The sequence below is a fragment of the Sebastes fasciatus genome, chromosome 9, assembly GCF_043250625.1.
Source record: "Sebastes fasciatus isolate fSebFas1 chromosome 9, fSebFas1.pri, whole genome shotgun sequence".
NCBI classification, from domain to species: Eukaryota; Metazoa; Chordata; class Actinopteri; order Perciformes; family Sebastidae; genus Sebastes; species Sebastes fasciatus.
Window position 1 is genome coordinate 21,249,366 of NC_133803.1, and position 16,314 is coordinate 21,265,679.

General features: G+C 40.6%; 1 protein-coding gene across 1 annotated transcript in view; it reads left to right on the plus strand.

The window, feature by feature from the left end:
• The window catches only part of disc1 (DISC1 scaffold protein), a 53,766-nt gene extending 47,540 nt beyond the window's left edge, over positions 1-6,226 (plus strand). The window contains exons 13-14 of the mRNA XM_074646613.1: positions 965-1,075; positions 4,226-6,226. Coding sequence (XP_074502714.1) covers positions 965-1,075; positions 4,226-4,435 — 321 coding nt within the window. The 3' untranslated portion in view covers positions 4,436-6,226. The remainder of the gene's footprint in view (positions 1-964; positions 1,076-4,225) is intronic.
• The last annotated feature ends 10,088 nt before the right edge of the window (positions 6,227-16,314 follow it).

Consider the following 16,314-nt stretch of genomic DNA (forward strand, 5'->3'; position numbering starts at 1 on the left):
CCTCATTTTTCGTGCGTTTTCGTACGAAAGTCCAGCAACACATGACCCAAACATCTTTTCAAAATAAACTTGCGTCTTCACAGGAAACAACTTGGTTAGGTTTAGGCAACAAAACTGCTTAGTTAGGTTTAGGAAAAGATCGTGGGTTGGGTTAAAATAACTCCGGAAGTAACGTAACTGAAGTACAGAAGTTAGGTGACAAATAAACCAGCATTGAGTTGTGGTTTCACACGGGGTACGAGCACCGGGGTACGAGCACCGGGGTACGAGCACCGGTCTCCTGGGTGAAAGTCAGGAGTTTTTTTTTTTTACCTAAATCCACCCTGACCTCCTCCCTATGTGGCAGTTGTCGCTCTTTATACTTCCTGGTTCATGATTATGTGGATTACATACTAATTGATTTCATGAGATATAGATGACTTACAGTGCATTACTTTTTGTAGGTATAGCTACAAACGGTTGTATGAGAACAGCCTGGGTCATAACACATTGTGGACTCTCTCTATCCAGTTGCATGATGGGAAATCCAGTGTTGAGCTTGATCCATACTAAAGACTAAAAGTCAGGATATCTGGGCCTCTGCTGCTTTGACATGACTGATGTTCATTGTTGTACAACAGCACACCGTTGTACGTCAGCACACTGTTGGATCGAGACAATCAATGGTTGCATGTTGCTGTAAAATAAACTCAAGTGAACTTTTAGATACTAGCTTTTTATGTTGTATTGCTTCAATACAGCAACGGCTCCCAATCTGTTTTGATGACTGAAACAGTATATCAGTATTGTTGTAATACCAGTATTAAAACCTTCATATATAATTTTTTTCTTTGTAGGTTGCTTGTTGTTATTGTTAGATAGACTTTTCTGTTTATTCATTTTCAATATCAGACTCATATATTTGAACCTTGGTTGATGCTCCCTTCCTCTCCTTACCCATCATTTCATTCCTTTTCCTTGCCAGGACGCGTGCAGCGAGGCTGCCGACCTGACGGAGCGCTGTGAGCTGATCGGTGACAGACTAATGACCTTGGAAGATGAATTGCAGACGGCCATACTGAACCGAGATCAGGCCCTCACCCATATCCTTTCACTGCTCTCTAAGTATACATACATCATATAAACTAACTGTATACTATCTGTGTGTGCGTTTCCGTCTCCGTCCATCCATCTTAAGGACCTAGTTTCCTTCCAACTCTCTAAAGTACACATCCAAACTACCTTTAGGCTCACTGATATTCTGTACTTTAGCTTTTGAGGAAAAATCAACCTGTCTTATCTGACATTATGGGTCCATTCAGGGAGGGAATTGAAGATAAACTGGGATCAGAGGATTTTTCTTGACAGGCTGGACGTGCCAACTGGAAAATGAAATGGTAAAAGTCCATGCAAGGTTGTTAGAGGGCTGCCAGTCACTACGGGCTGAGATTAAAGTCAGCCGACAGGAGCAGCGCCTCGACAGATAGAGGAATGTCACTGTAATGACTCTGCTCCCGTCATTTCTTAATGTCCATCCTCCAGCTGACCCTCCCTTTCTCTCCCCTCCCCTCCCTTCCCCTCCTCCGTCTGCTCACTTCCACTTGCTGGCTCTGGCTCGGAGGAAATTACAATATCCATGATAATGACTCAAATGAAACTGTTGGAGCTGATTACAGGTCACAATACATCATTTTCCGCGCTAATTAGAAAGCTGATTGGAAATAGATTAGTGTGTTTTTCTCGCTCCACTTTTCCCCTCTACACTGTGGGCTTATTAAGACAGATAGAAAAGGCGATACTCCAACCCCGAGATGAAGAAAATTTGCCATCTAACCTGCTGTTTTTTTTAAATTTTGTGTCACGCCTCATTTCTCTTCTTTGAACGCGGGCTGCCAGAAATACTTTCCTCATCTGATGAAGATATTTATTTCATTTTAGGATCTCTAAAAGCTGCATGTTATGCAGTACGCCCTTCACTCTCTATTGAACTTTTTTCACATCTGATTAGAGATTCACGTCCCCCCCGCTGTGCTGTCAGAGGTCAGTACGAGCTCCTCCTCTGTTTGCATGATATCAGTGCGGCCTGGCAGTCGGAGATGGACAGATTGGCCCGCTTCTCTCCACCTCTCTGTCGCCGTGTCCTTACATGCCATTCATATAAGTCTTTTGAAGTCAATGCAAAAGTGCCGTGGACACTAGAGGACACTGAAGATACAGGACAATATTGTTGTTGGGTTGCAGAAATGAACTGAACTCAGGATGATGCTACTGTTGCCATAGTGACAGGAAGATCAAACCTCCAGTCTCTAAGGGTCTTAATTGAGTCCCTTCTCTCAATACAATGAGGTGGATGAACAACCACAGAAAAAAAATGATGGAGAGGCAGAAAAAACACTGTGGTCATGTTGCACGGTATACGATACTAGAAAGGTATCGCAATATCCTGCCGTTAAAAACGACACACTACCCCATTCTATTAGTACCGGTACTTTTAAGAATAATAGTGTTGTAATACGAGCTGTGAGTTGCGTCGATGTGCGACCGCGGGGCCGTGTGCGTGTGCAACGCTCTGCTTTAGAGGACACCATTAGGATTGGGATCCCGTGGGAGCAGCCAGTTTTAACTTTACTGCTGGTGGGAGCAAGAGGTCAAAAATTAAACTGTAGTGATAACCTGGAAGGAAGGAGTCAACAAGTGAAGTTGAAAAGAAGATTAAAGCAGGTCATGAACTGCTCAACGGCTGCACAGTCTCGCTCTGAGCTGGCGTCTGTATCGGCAGAACTCCCTTCAAAAGAACAAGGAAATAACAGCGCAGCTCAAATAACCGATCAAAGGTACCGATAAAATCAGATTCACAATCTGTTCAAGCATCTCATGTAATTCAGCAAACACATAATGCAGGATAGAGCATGTGTTAAAGTATTATTTTACCGTGTGTCTCTGTAAGGTGAAATTGACGGAGAGGAAAAGCATTCCGGTGAGAGTAACTTTTCTCTCTTTTCACACCACTTCGACACTTCAACAGAGCGTTTTCTACAGTTACTCTAGTGTCTTTCTGACTTTAGCAGCTTTTCTCTCATCAACTTCTCACAGAACTTCATCTGAATTTATTAACGTTTTGTGGGTTTTTGTTTTGGAAGCCTCCCGTTGTCTTCCGTGCTGCAGTATCACTCACCGCCTTATCTGTTACTGATTCAATAAGTGAATCAGAAATATTCTATTGATCCCGGGGGGGAAATTGCAATTCCATTTTAGAATAAAGATATACAGTATATAAATATAAGAAAAATAGAAATAAGAATAATAAGAATAGAGATGAAATGTAAATGTGTGTGCATTATTAAATATAACTGAAAAAAAGAAATGCAAATATATAAAGTTAAATATCAAAGAAATCATCATTACTGCATACCATATCATTTTTTTAACTAATACATTTTTACATTTGAACCTTTTTAATTAATACAAAAAATAAGTTCCATGTTCTGTCATCTATTATTCCATTACTTTTCCTGATGTTTTTGATTTTTGCTGTGGTATCGTTTCCGTATCGGTATCGAGATATTTAGGCAGAGTATCAGAAGTCATAGTTTTGGTATTGTGACAACACTACGCTGTGGTTAGTGTTAAAGCTACAGCATGACTCTGAACTTCATCGTCTCATTTGGACCATGTTGCCTAAAAAAGTGTTACGAACCGTCTGCAGTATTTATGAAAAGCTCTTTAACGACTGGTTAATTATGAATGAGGACAATCTGTGTCCATTCAGACAGTAAAACGAGCCATCAGGCCCCATCTGCCATCAACGCCGTCCCTTTGATTTGCCACTTAAGACGGACACTCACACGATTAATTTGAGTTTCTAAGCAGGTTAAACAATCCCCTCCCACCCCAACTGATGACAGCCTCTATCCCGTTTCATTTGATGGTTTATGAATAATTTAGCGGGGCAGTCTGTTTGCTTGGGTCCCCACACCGCCACCCAGCCCCACAGACGAGATGAGCTCATGAATAGTGAATTGGACGGGGTTAAATTGGGTATGACTTGATGATCTGTCCCAGTAATCCGTTCGGTGGCCAAATTGGAGATTGATGACTTCATCAGGTTATGGCTGTCCTCTGCTATTACCATTAACCATCGCGGGCCACAAGTGTCACATTTGCCCTGATATTCGTCTGCTGGCATGCTTTTTATTTACATGTTAATGTGTGATTCTCAGTAGCATCAGATTCTCCCTTAACTCACACCGCACAGTCGCTGGACGAGGAGGTTCAGGAAGTAAAAGCCACTTTACAGACCATGCTCACGCAGCTAAAAGAGGAAGAAGAGGAGGCAGAGGAAGTGAATGAGTTACAAGATGACGACCTCATGAAAAATGGGACTGAGGAGGAGGAAGAGGAGGAAGAGGAGGAGGAAGAAGAGGACCAGTACTTCAGTGACAGCTGGGGCATTTGAAATGGATGCTTGTCGTGTTTTATGACCACTCACACACAGACCGGCTCTCTGAGAGCCTGACCTCAGCTTTGCAGTAGGAGTGACCCCACGTCCATTTACTGTAAAGCCTCACTCACAACCAGCTCTGTGGTGCTGCTCAAAGTTTCCACTACAAAGCCTTGGGAAGTCTGTGTAACGTTTTGTCCAGCTACAAATGGAAAAACATATGAAGGATTTGATAAATGTAAAATATAAGACACTTTAATGTTAATTGTATAAGTTCCTCAAATCTTGCCAGCGTAAGTTTAACCAGGTAAAGAGTGCCTCAGGCCACCGAGCTGACATAGTGATTATTTTTTCAATTAAGATGTTTTTGAACACAGGTTCACGTCTTAAGGCTGTTACACACTGGGGCACAACAAAATACGAAATATTCGCATGAGAATATTATATGTCTAGGGCTTTTATTGTAAAAGGTAAGAACGGAAGTGGAGTGGATCTGGTCTGTGTTGATGTTTCATAAATATATGCACAACTCAACTGGTTCCACACAACATGATTGGTTGATGACTTTATTCGCGGTGCGCAAGCTCAGAAAATCGACCTTGTTCCAAAAAAAAAAGTACGCCACTTTTCCGGCACGAAATATTCGCGTTCAGTGTGAAAGTACTCACGACAAAAACAACAGTTCCGAAAAATATATTCACGTGCGAATTTATCATGAAAAAAACGCTGCCAGTGTGTAACAGCTATTACTAGCGCCGAGCAATTGGGTGGAGTTTTGTTTGTTTTTTCAGTATTTACTGTAAAAACATTACCAATTTTAGGTGATTATTTGGTTTATCGAGGGTTTTTCTCTGACCAGTCGAGTCTCAGAAGTTAGAAATGATCAAAGCGAGACTGTGTAACTTTGCATGCGCTGGGCGACTGCTTCTCCTGCTTTCCATAGGAAATGAATGGAAAGCGTTGAGATGCCCTCCGTCACCGGATCTGGTGGAAATGCGGTGATACAGTCAGTGAACTGACTCAGTAATGGCAGTTACACAGCAATATCTATTAGCTAACATTAGCCACCATAAGCTACAGTGAAGCTTCATCCATTTTTTATGTAAGAATGTTTTATTTCTTCTTTCAAAAGTTACAAAGTCTCGCTTTAAAATTCAATGACAAAAACATTTTTTTTTTTTTTAAATGGCATGTCTACAACCACCTGTGCCGAGGACCAAGTGGACAATCTCAACATGTTTTACTGGGAACAGTCTTGCACATAAACTAAAACGTATGCTTCATTTTTAGGTCAGCTAGGCACTTTTCCGTACGATTGGACTTCAGTTACGTGTAATTTTGTCCATGAATTAAGTCATTTGTGGTGCTACAGAATGTGAGCTAACTTGAACACTTAAATATTTTCTTTGTGTGGAAAATGCAATATTTTGATTTTATTTTAAAGCACTGTATCCTTGGAGAGATGCTCTGTATTTTAAAATACATCCGTCACAATAGTCAAATTGTGTCTTATGCATGTAGGAAATATTGAAGGATAGAATATCAGTGGAGACATATTTGCAACTGCTGTTTTGTTTTTCTAAAATATTTGTATCTGCCACTGATGATGTGTTATTTTACTTGATGTCAGCTCAGATTTTTCTTCATTCCACTGGGTGTCACTTGACTCGTTGCCAGAAACATTTTTGTACTTTCACCCATTAATCATTGTTTTTAATTTACTGTGCAGCTTGAACTCGCTGTATCATATTTTATATTTATTCCTTACAGCATCGCACTAATTACAGCATGTACCGTTCAGCCTCATGTTGTGTCCTGCTGTTTTTCTTCTTGTATTGAGTTACAGCCCCTCTGGTTATTTTCCCTCATATAAAATGTGCGGGCATGCAGCCAGGCAAGTGAGGGCAGCGGTGACATGTAGGAGATATCAATACGGTAATAAAGGTCCTCTAGTGAGGTCTTTAGGGGATACATGGGCTTCTATTGTTATCTCGCCTCGGCAGCGGCGCCGTGGCTAATTGGGAGGCAGCCTCACAGAGGACGTGGCGGGGGGAAATGGGATGATGTCGCTTTGTCTCCATCTGATTCTGCCCTGTGTTTTTTGGAGCAGGGGGCTGCTGAGGGATCCTCGGGGGCGTGTCTGCAGCAACGCGCTCTGGGCTGTAAACACAGCTGAGTGCTCAGGGTTTTTCCAGCCGCACAATGGGCCTCTCTCACGTTACTGACAGGTTGCAAACCACTTGCCAGGCCAGCAGTCTCCACATCTATCAGCCTCAGGCGGCGTACAGACAGAGCATGGCACACACACACCTTCCTGCCAAACACCCCCACCTCATAATTGAATCGGTGCTTGCGCCACACTGCGCCCCGCATGGCAGCTCTGCTCATAAAATGGCCACGGAGAAAAGCCCAGATGGTTTTCAGCAGGCAGATATAGCAGGGTGAGATGTTTCCTGATGTAAAACGAAGCACCATGCAGTGTAAGGTCCTTTGTCTCTGCGATGCGGTTGCTATGGCATTATTATATAGTTTTACTATATATTATATTCTAATCTGTCTTTTTTTCCATACAGTCTAGTCCGCCCCTTAGTTTCTGACGCTGATGACAGTTGCAGATTTACCATTTTTGAAACAATTGGTCCTTGATTTCAGATAGAGGCAGACAGAAGCCGACTGAAATTACCACCGTAGGTAGCTTATATATAGATATATAGATTTTATCAGCTGTAGCTAGATAGACCTAACGTTAGTTTAGCTGATGTAAAACAATGGGCCTCATGCAGGAGGCGATATACGAACAAATTTCCTTATTTTGTTCATATCCACGATTCGTTCTTATTTTGTTAGTACCCAGTGATTTCTGGGATTCACTGATGTTTTCCTATTTTTGCTCTTCTCTTAGGTAAGAGAAAATTTTGCGAGCAGTTGAGAGCACTCTTACCAAGATAAGAAAGAAACATGGACTTTCACAGTCCACAAATTGTTTGCCATCTATCCATCTATCCATCCATACATCTATCATCCATCCATCTATCCATCCATCTATCTGTCATCCATCCATCTATTATCCATCCATCTATCCATCCATGGAGCTTGAGCTACATTGTCACAGGCAAAACGTCCCTGCAGGCAGCTCAATGCAAACCACTTCACTTCACATGTGGAGAAATCCAAAGCTTGACGTGCCTAGTTACGGTTGCTAAGCTGCGATTGGACAACTGCTGTTCGGGGGGAGCAGTTTGTCAATTGGATAGTCTCTTGGCAGCTTTTTATTCATGCAGCGTGGAACTTTTCTACATTGAATAAATCAATCAATCAATATAATGATGTGCCAATGAGGTGAGATAAATTGGTTTATTTCCAAAACTAATTGACATTTTTTCCCTCTGTTCATTCACACAGGAGTCTGTCTGAGTTTAAACAATAAAAGAAAAAACAATTTAGCATCTGAAAATTACATGCAAATGCGAACCCCTATTCACATGTTTCTCTGGATTTATGAATACTATTTTCCTGACTGAATGTGACTGACTGAATGATTTTAGGATAGTGTCTGTATTGAGGGATTTGGGTCTGAGATATTTGGATTTGTTTATTTGATTCCCTGCTGAGTTGTTATGTTGTCTGACAGGTACATGTACAAACTCTCTGAACCATGGGAGAATCATAGATCGTGTTGCAGATTTTCCTCTCGCACAGCGTCATAGACACCACTAATGAATGCAAATTGAGCTTTTTTTTGTATTCATGCCTTTCACATCCTCAGAGATGCCTGTACGCTCCTCTGAAACTGACGCCTTTGTTATGTGTGAGCGACTGCATGTCAGTTCTGGTCATTGAGTCGGTGAAGTTAACTCTCCTGAGAGGTGTTTTTGTACGGAGCAAAACTGGACACTAAACTCACTGCTGCCTTTTTTTTATTTGACTCTTTCCAGTGGTTTTAGGAGCTCATTCAAATTCACTCTGCACTTAACTGTTGAATAAATTCAACTGAGCAATTAAATAGGGAGGAAATTAATTTTAAATCATTAAATTGCAAGTCTTCCCAACTCAAAATCTGCATATTTCTCTGTCAAACCAGTAAAGGCAGTATGGCACAAATGGAAAAACAGAGCAACAGGAAATAGCCTGCCTTGTTCTTCCTGTGGTCTGATCTTGATGTTGAAAATCACACTTAATTATAAACACTGTGCCGGTGGGAGCTGCAGTCTCCTCAGAAACAGACCTATTTTCATCACTTATGCCTGTATGAGAAATTACAGGATTGGAGGAAATGCACTCAGAGGAGCAAGCACATGTGTACTTTCATCTTCATTTTATCTAATTTACAATGCTTGCCCTTTCAGAAATTGCACGTAGAAAAACTGAGAGCCCTTTAGAAGAAACACAGTAGTTAGAGAGAGCAGAAGTGGAAAGGTGTCCGTGCAACATGTGTCGCTGCAAGTGCAGAGAGAGATGTACTGATTCTGCAGGAACCCAATCAGAAATATTACTCATTTACATATTTAATCATTTAGACTGAACTTGGAATAATTACCCTGCATGTGATCTATCTGAGCAGGAAGACCCTGAGGAAAAAATAACAGAAAGCCACATTAAAATATATTTAAATCACTGATGATTCAAGCATCTGATATCAGACATTCCTTAATAATGAACGAGTCTGAGAAGAAGTGCTGTGAACCACTGAGTGATAGTGGAGACTGTATGATGATAATACTGTACTCCGTAGGTGGCCATTAAAGGACAGGACTGTTTAATAGCACTACTGTGACAATGATAAGCTCTTACAGCCCCACTCAAACATCATACATACATCACAACAGTGATTAAACCGATTCATGTCCTATCTCAAATGTTCTTTCCCAGAACAGAACAGCTCCTCGGGCACACAGTAAGTATTTTGAGTTTCGGTTGTTTGGAATAAATCAAGGAAGTACTGTGGGCAGATAGCATAAAAAAATGATGAACAGACAAAAAACAACCTCAGTCAAAAGTAACTGCTGTATAAACAAGGAGCTCTGTATTTATAGCTACCATTGAGTATTTGATTTATAGTTCAGGATCTGATTTCACCACTGCAAATATATATATATATATATATATATATATATAAATATATATATATATAGATAAATAAATATATATATATATATAAATATATATAAATAAATAAATATATATATATACATATATATAAATAAATATATTTATATTATTTTTGAGGAGGCACATATCAGCTGTGATGTGACCTCTTAATGCAGAAATGTAAATCCAGCTGAAATCGAAGTAAAAAATTTACAGAAAATATAATTAAACAGCGTGTACATGAAATATGACAAAGACAAATAATGAAAACATTTTAGAGAACTTATTATTGTTATAGGGGTGGGGTATGAGGGTATGGTTCCTGCAGCCAGGCTCCTGCATACCGCCTGGTGTCAGCATGTCGTGTTCACAAATATTGTCTTTGATCAAACATGCAAAATTGTCTCTATTACGTAAAGACAACACACTTTTTGGATAAAAAACAACAAATATTTCTGAATAGTGTCACATACTGTGTATTTAATCCCTGTTAGACGTATAACAAGTGCTCATGTCAAACTCCTCTAAAATGGGTTTCCTCAAAGGCAATCGCTTTAAAAGCTTAAGCTTGATTCTCTGCCCAAAAACCATCAGAGCAATAAGATCAAAGTCAGGAGGAATTCAGTGAGACACACCATCAAATCTCTGTCGAAGGATTTACAGTATCCAAGTTTCTTTGTGAGGCATCACTGTCAAACCTTAAACAACAGTTATGACAGAGGATTTGAAAATAAAAAAGTGTTTGGTTTGTTTTGAGCAAAGAGATGTTTGTGCTGCCGTCTCATGTGTATTATCAAAAGGAATGGGATACCCGGTTTTAGCAAACCAGCAGCGGAAGCAACAGAGAATTGATTATTACTCCCATGTCCAAGCAGGAAAAACATATTGTTAGTAATGCCTCCGGGGAGAGCTGCTTCATTTAGATCTACGGTGGAGCACTTCCTCCAAGACGCCCAGACACTGGTTCACCTTGTAACATTCCTAGGGGACGTGGCTGTCACTGGAAAGCTGAAATATCATGCCAGCTCTGCCATCCTTCCCACTTAGTCTCAAAAACAGGCAGGTACCACACCAGGGGGAGACAGGATCGATAGATCTGATGGATGGAGCTGGCTGCCTTTAGGAGAGGGCCTGGGGGACGGAGGGGAGGGGGGAGAAGTAATGAAAGCTCCTGTGAGCGATGGGGAGGTTTGTGCCATGGGAGGCTGAGCGCGTGGTCCTCTTTCCTTTCACTTGAGCTGCCAGTTCGGCCTAATGAGACTTAGAGGAGCTCCTGTCCTGGGGAGGGACGTGGTGATGTGCTTTTCAGCAGCTGTCAGTCTGTCTAGACCAGCCTGCACCCGCAGAGGACGAGGAACACCAGATGTGACAGACCAGCACAGTGTGTGGAGTTCACTTCCTGGGTGTGGTTATGAGTCCAGGACGGCTGGTTGTTTTATTTCCTGAGCGAGACAACTGTAGCCGCTTAGTGCTCAAGTTGTAAAACTAGGGGTGGGGGAAAAAAATCAATACTGCATAGTATTGTGATATTTTGCGTGGCAATATTGTATCGATACACGGACGTCAAGTATTTATCTTTTATTATATAAACAATTAAACTCTTAACAATCCCACCGCACGCTATTTTGTCTTTCAGAGGTTGTAGCGGGCTCGCTCTTATAGCTAGAGTGAAGATACTGGTATCATATGAAACTAGAAAACCTAAGGAATTGATGCCATGTTCCTTGACCTCTGACCTCAAGATATGTGAATGAAAACTCTGAGATGAACAGAGTGAAAACTGTGTCTTATTAGATAAAACAGATGTTGACAAACTGCATAATATGCAGTTGAAAAAGGTAATAAATCGCAATATATTGAAATACTCCCACCCCTGTGTAAAACAGTCCTGATTAATGTTGCACTGATCAATATTTTTATATTAACAATGGATCAGATGAAAGAGGTTTCTTGTAGTAATGAACCAACAGAGATTTATTACAGACAAAGAAAGAAATCCACTAATGCAGGGTTAAGGATGTGACCCATGTGGGTTTCTGAGCGTCTATGCTAATGCTGCTGGTTTTACACTGAAGTTGCAAATTGAATCAGTGTTTTATTTAGAATTTGTTTGTAATGAAACCCTGCTCCTTAAAGCAATACTCCACCCAAAAACAAATTTAGTATCAAACACTGAACCCCTGCAGGCTTTAAGGTGGCTGTAAAAGGTTTTAGTTTGCTTCTTCATGAAGAACAGCAGCTCTGTTCATCTTGTATTCATGTCACTTGCAATGGATTTTAATAGGAACACAATGTCACAGTGTAAAAAATGTTCTTCTTCAACCCTGCGTAGTCCACTCCTCCCGTGACACTGTGTATTGTACAGTAGGCTTATTATAGTTCCAGTCATTGTTTCGCCGAAATATGGCTAAATGCAGTGCACTCAAGTGCTATCCTGAAAATGCCGAAGCTTCACCGGACGTATCACATAAAGGTCGAGTCAGCGATTCTGGAGAAAGATTGTTGATCTTTGAACTCAACACTCAAGCAAATACCCCCCTGCAGATTTACCGTCCCTCTCACTCCCACCGCCTTTCTCTTTATACACTTATGTCTAGAAGGTGGGAGGAGGCCACAGGAAAGACCCAGGACTAGGTGGAGAGGTTATATCTCCACACTGGTCTGGGAACGCCTAGGGATCCCCCAGTCAGAGCTGGTTTATGTGGCCCAGGAAAGGGACGTTTGGGGTCCCTTGCTGGAACTGTTGCCTGATAAGCAGTTGATAGTTGCTGAATTTGACAAAAAGTGTATAGTATTAGAATCGCTGACTGCACCTTTAAGGCTAGTTATCACACAGCTTTGTTGAATACTCGATTCTGATTGGTCAATCAGGGTTTTCTACGGTCTGTTATTTCTTTATAGCAGACCGTTGCTACAGTATGGGCACAGCTCTGATGTCGGACTCTGGAGGACCATTTTTGCATCAAATTATTGATTACTTAAGTAAGTAGCCGTGTAATAAGCGGGATAATGTACACAATGTAGGTCATTGTTGTGAAATAAACCCCTTCAGGGCAAACACAACAATGACCGGCTCGCTGTACATTATCCCTTACTTAACGTAATGCACCAGTTATGGAAAACACTGAGATACTGTACATTGCTGGCTTTAAAAGTAATGTATTGACAACGAAACCTGCTAATTTGCCATTACAGGTTTTAAAGACTGCTTCTATGGACTTCTATGGAAAGTCCATCTCACTGCCTATAATAAAGGGTTAATATTGAACCATTATATCATCAGTGGAGGGGCCACGTGTGTTTGATTTTTCCATCTACTTTCAGTAATACTTACATGTCAATATTCTGCCATATTTTTCAAACACTTCCTCTGCTGACCTCTGTGGCCTGATAGTAATGTTATTAATGTGAGGTATTTTTACATAATGGATTACTGTGTTGACTCTTGATTAACATCTGACTCATGTTGCCTGTCCAGTTGAAAGGGGTCACTGTCTGTGTTCATTCATGTCACACACACACATACATAAAATTCAGTATACTTGACAAGAGCCCAACACACTATTTATAGCAGCTTAGCCTTGAGACGTACGACGTTTTAATACATGTGTCAGAAGAAGCTATATAGGCCCTCTTAAACTTTCCCATCCTTTTCAGCGCTAACATAACAAACAGATGATGAAGAGCAGCCCAAGGACATTAGTGCCATTTGGAATTTAAAATGGGAGCAGGGTGAAAAAGAGAGGAAGAGATGAAGAATGACAGAGAAAACCGATAGCGATGTGAGTTTTCCTGTAGGGGAGGATGTATATCTATAAAAGATGCAGGCTGTAACATACATCTGAGAATAGATGCATGTTAGAATACGCAGCGCCTCTCTGCCAACAACACAAAATAGTTCTGAAATATTTTTGCAGTTTCACAGGAATGCTTGCCCCCTAGATGAATTATTAATCATTTTGTACAGCTACAAATGTTTGGAATTAAAGCTGCTGCCTACATCGGCTTGACAATCATCCGGCATGAATTATCCAAATGAAATGGAAGTGGTAAAGCTAGATAAGCACACTCACTTCTACAGGAGACGAGATACATTTAAATGAAAACATCAATATTCATCATACAGCTTGAGAGTGGATTAAAGCTGCATACCATGACAAAAAAACATGTCTGTGTGTTTGCTGAGGGATTGTTCTGGACAGTGTGTTTCTTAAACTGACTTTAGATCGGTTTGATGTTTGGAGATTGACGCTCACTGACATGTATATTAGAGTATTTTTACAGAACAGCTTGTTTTAATATCCTGCTCTGATTTGACCCCAATCAGAAACTTTGCCAGACAAGACAATCTCAAGCTCTGAATTTTGTTTGGAGGTAGCTTTTTTTCTTTGGGATAACAAAACTTGCAAATCTTAATTTGCATGTCTCAAAAAATCAATATCGGACCAAAAAAAATCGCCTGTGGCTTCAAATAAATTGTATTTACTTAATTTAGTCCAGTTTAATTTGATCATCCTGACAGTGTTTTTTATCCTGCAGTGGTTCCTATTCATATATTAGTTTGCTCCAATGACTTCCACAACTGTATAAATAGCCACAGGGTTGCTGAAATGCAAGAAATGCTGACTGTTAGTAGTGTTGTCACAATACCAAAATTATGACTTTGATAAGATACTTGCCTATAGTATCTCGATACCGATACTAAGGATGTTAATAATAAACTGTTTAACCGTTAACCGACATCAAGAATTTTGACGGATTAATGCCATCAGTTAAATGGTTAAAAGAAATATTAAAATTTAAATAAAAAGCTCAGCAAAGGAGCAGCTTGTCACTTAAAGGAGAATAGCTGGTCCACCTTAACAGCCCACCTTAAGTGCGTCTGAGCTGCTGTTGCAAGATACAGGAGCTTGGCTCGGGTCTTGAGGAGTTGTAGCATTTATTCACCGACAAATAAACTGTACACACACTGCACTGCTACGTTCACAGCTATAACGCCACCGACAACCCCACACTCACCGCCACTACACACACGCCGGACACTCGCTAACGTTACGCCGGGCAGACAGACCACGTGTGTGACGACAGTGAGTGAACTTATCAGTAACGTTATAGCACAAACACACACACGGTCTGATCTGTTAAAACTGTGACAGGTGGAAGCCTCCTCAGTCAACACGGGAATCAGAAACATGCCTACTTTATATCAATTGATTAGAGTGGGCGCTTAACATTTATAGATTAAGTCCAATACTTACATCCCAACCCATGTCAAATACCCAAATGCATATCCTAAATCATCTTAATCTCAATTGACCCCAGTTTAACCTCAAGGTCACATACTGTATGGCCTGTGTTGTAAGCTGGTTGCATGTCACACTTACATATTAATCCATGTATTTATGGATATTTCCATGTATTGCCATGGCCTATCTATTTATCTTTTAATCTCGGCATACTCATAAATAAAACCTAATCAAGTATTACATATCAGACAGAGAGATATTTAACATAATTCAAATATAGATCAAAAGGAGAGCAACAAACAAAACACAAAGAGAATAGAAAATGTGCACGCTGTTCCAAAAGTGATCCTAAGATACATTCATGACAGCAGATACCATAATTATGTTCACATGACAGCCCTTTAACATTAAATAACTGTTTAACATCTGGAGGTACAGAGCTTCTCCAAAGCATTCGAATCAGGACAGGCAGCTGCTCCTGAATTTTTGAGCGTTTACTTCTGTTTTGACACGTTACTTTATTCACTTTGATCTCTTAATAAGACTTCACTCTCACTTTTTGTATGTTTTCCAGAATTCAGCAGGATCTCTAACCATGTTATGAAGGTTATTACATGTTCTTCTGTAATTGATTCATAATTTGATGCCTTAAGTTTAATATAAGGAAGTTACCCTGACAACATGTCACTTGGTTTTTACTGTATCATAGTTCGAATTAAATGGGCGTTTAATGATAAAGTCTTTAATTTACAAGTTGGAGCTCAGTGTGGATCTCAACACATAAGCATCAGTAAGCTGCTTAGCATCATAGTATGCATATAGGAGACTGTGTGTATGTCTATATACTGGTATGTGTGTCTAATGTCAGTCGGTCGGTCCACCACTAGCATACGTCTGACGCTGTAGCCTACGTAATTACCCATGTAGCCCTAACTCCAGCAGGAAAGATGTCTGCTCTTGATGTCCTGCAAATGCGCCTATTTGGCAATTCTTTGGTTTTAAACCAAACAAAAAAGGAAAGCCAGAGAACGTGAACAACGTGATTTGTAAGCTGTGCAATAAACAAGTTGGGACTAAAGATGGAAACACCTCAAATATCCGCTATCATCATAAAAACTAATCAATCATTAGGGGTTTAGTAAAGACAACAACAACAACATACGGTGGTGAGACTGTACGAGGGCAGTTACCAGGTACACTGTAAAAGAAATGGTTTCGTTCCATACACAGGCCAGTTTCAAGGAAATGGTGAATACATTAGATCGCCAATATGACTTACTAAGCCGCAGATACTGCAAGGTTTCTGCCAGTGTATTGCAAGCCCGGCGGCCCACTGGGACTGGATTGGCGTGAAATCTGAAATTATTCATTCATATTGTGCTCAGGATGATGATGGGGCTTTTGATCTACCATCATCAGGATAAAATTTAAATTTGTCCAATACTCTGGTTTGGGACAAAATACCTGCTCTGTGTGTAGGTTGTGCGCATAACGTTGGGGAGTGTCCGAGATACCTTTAAGGTGGACCAGTGCTATTCTCATTTTAGTGACAAGTGAAAA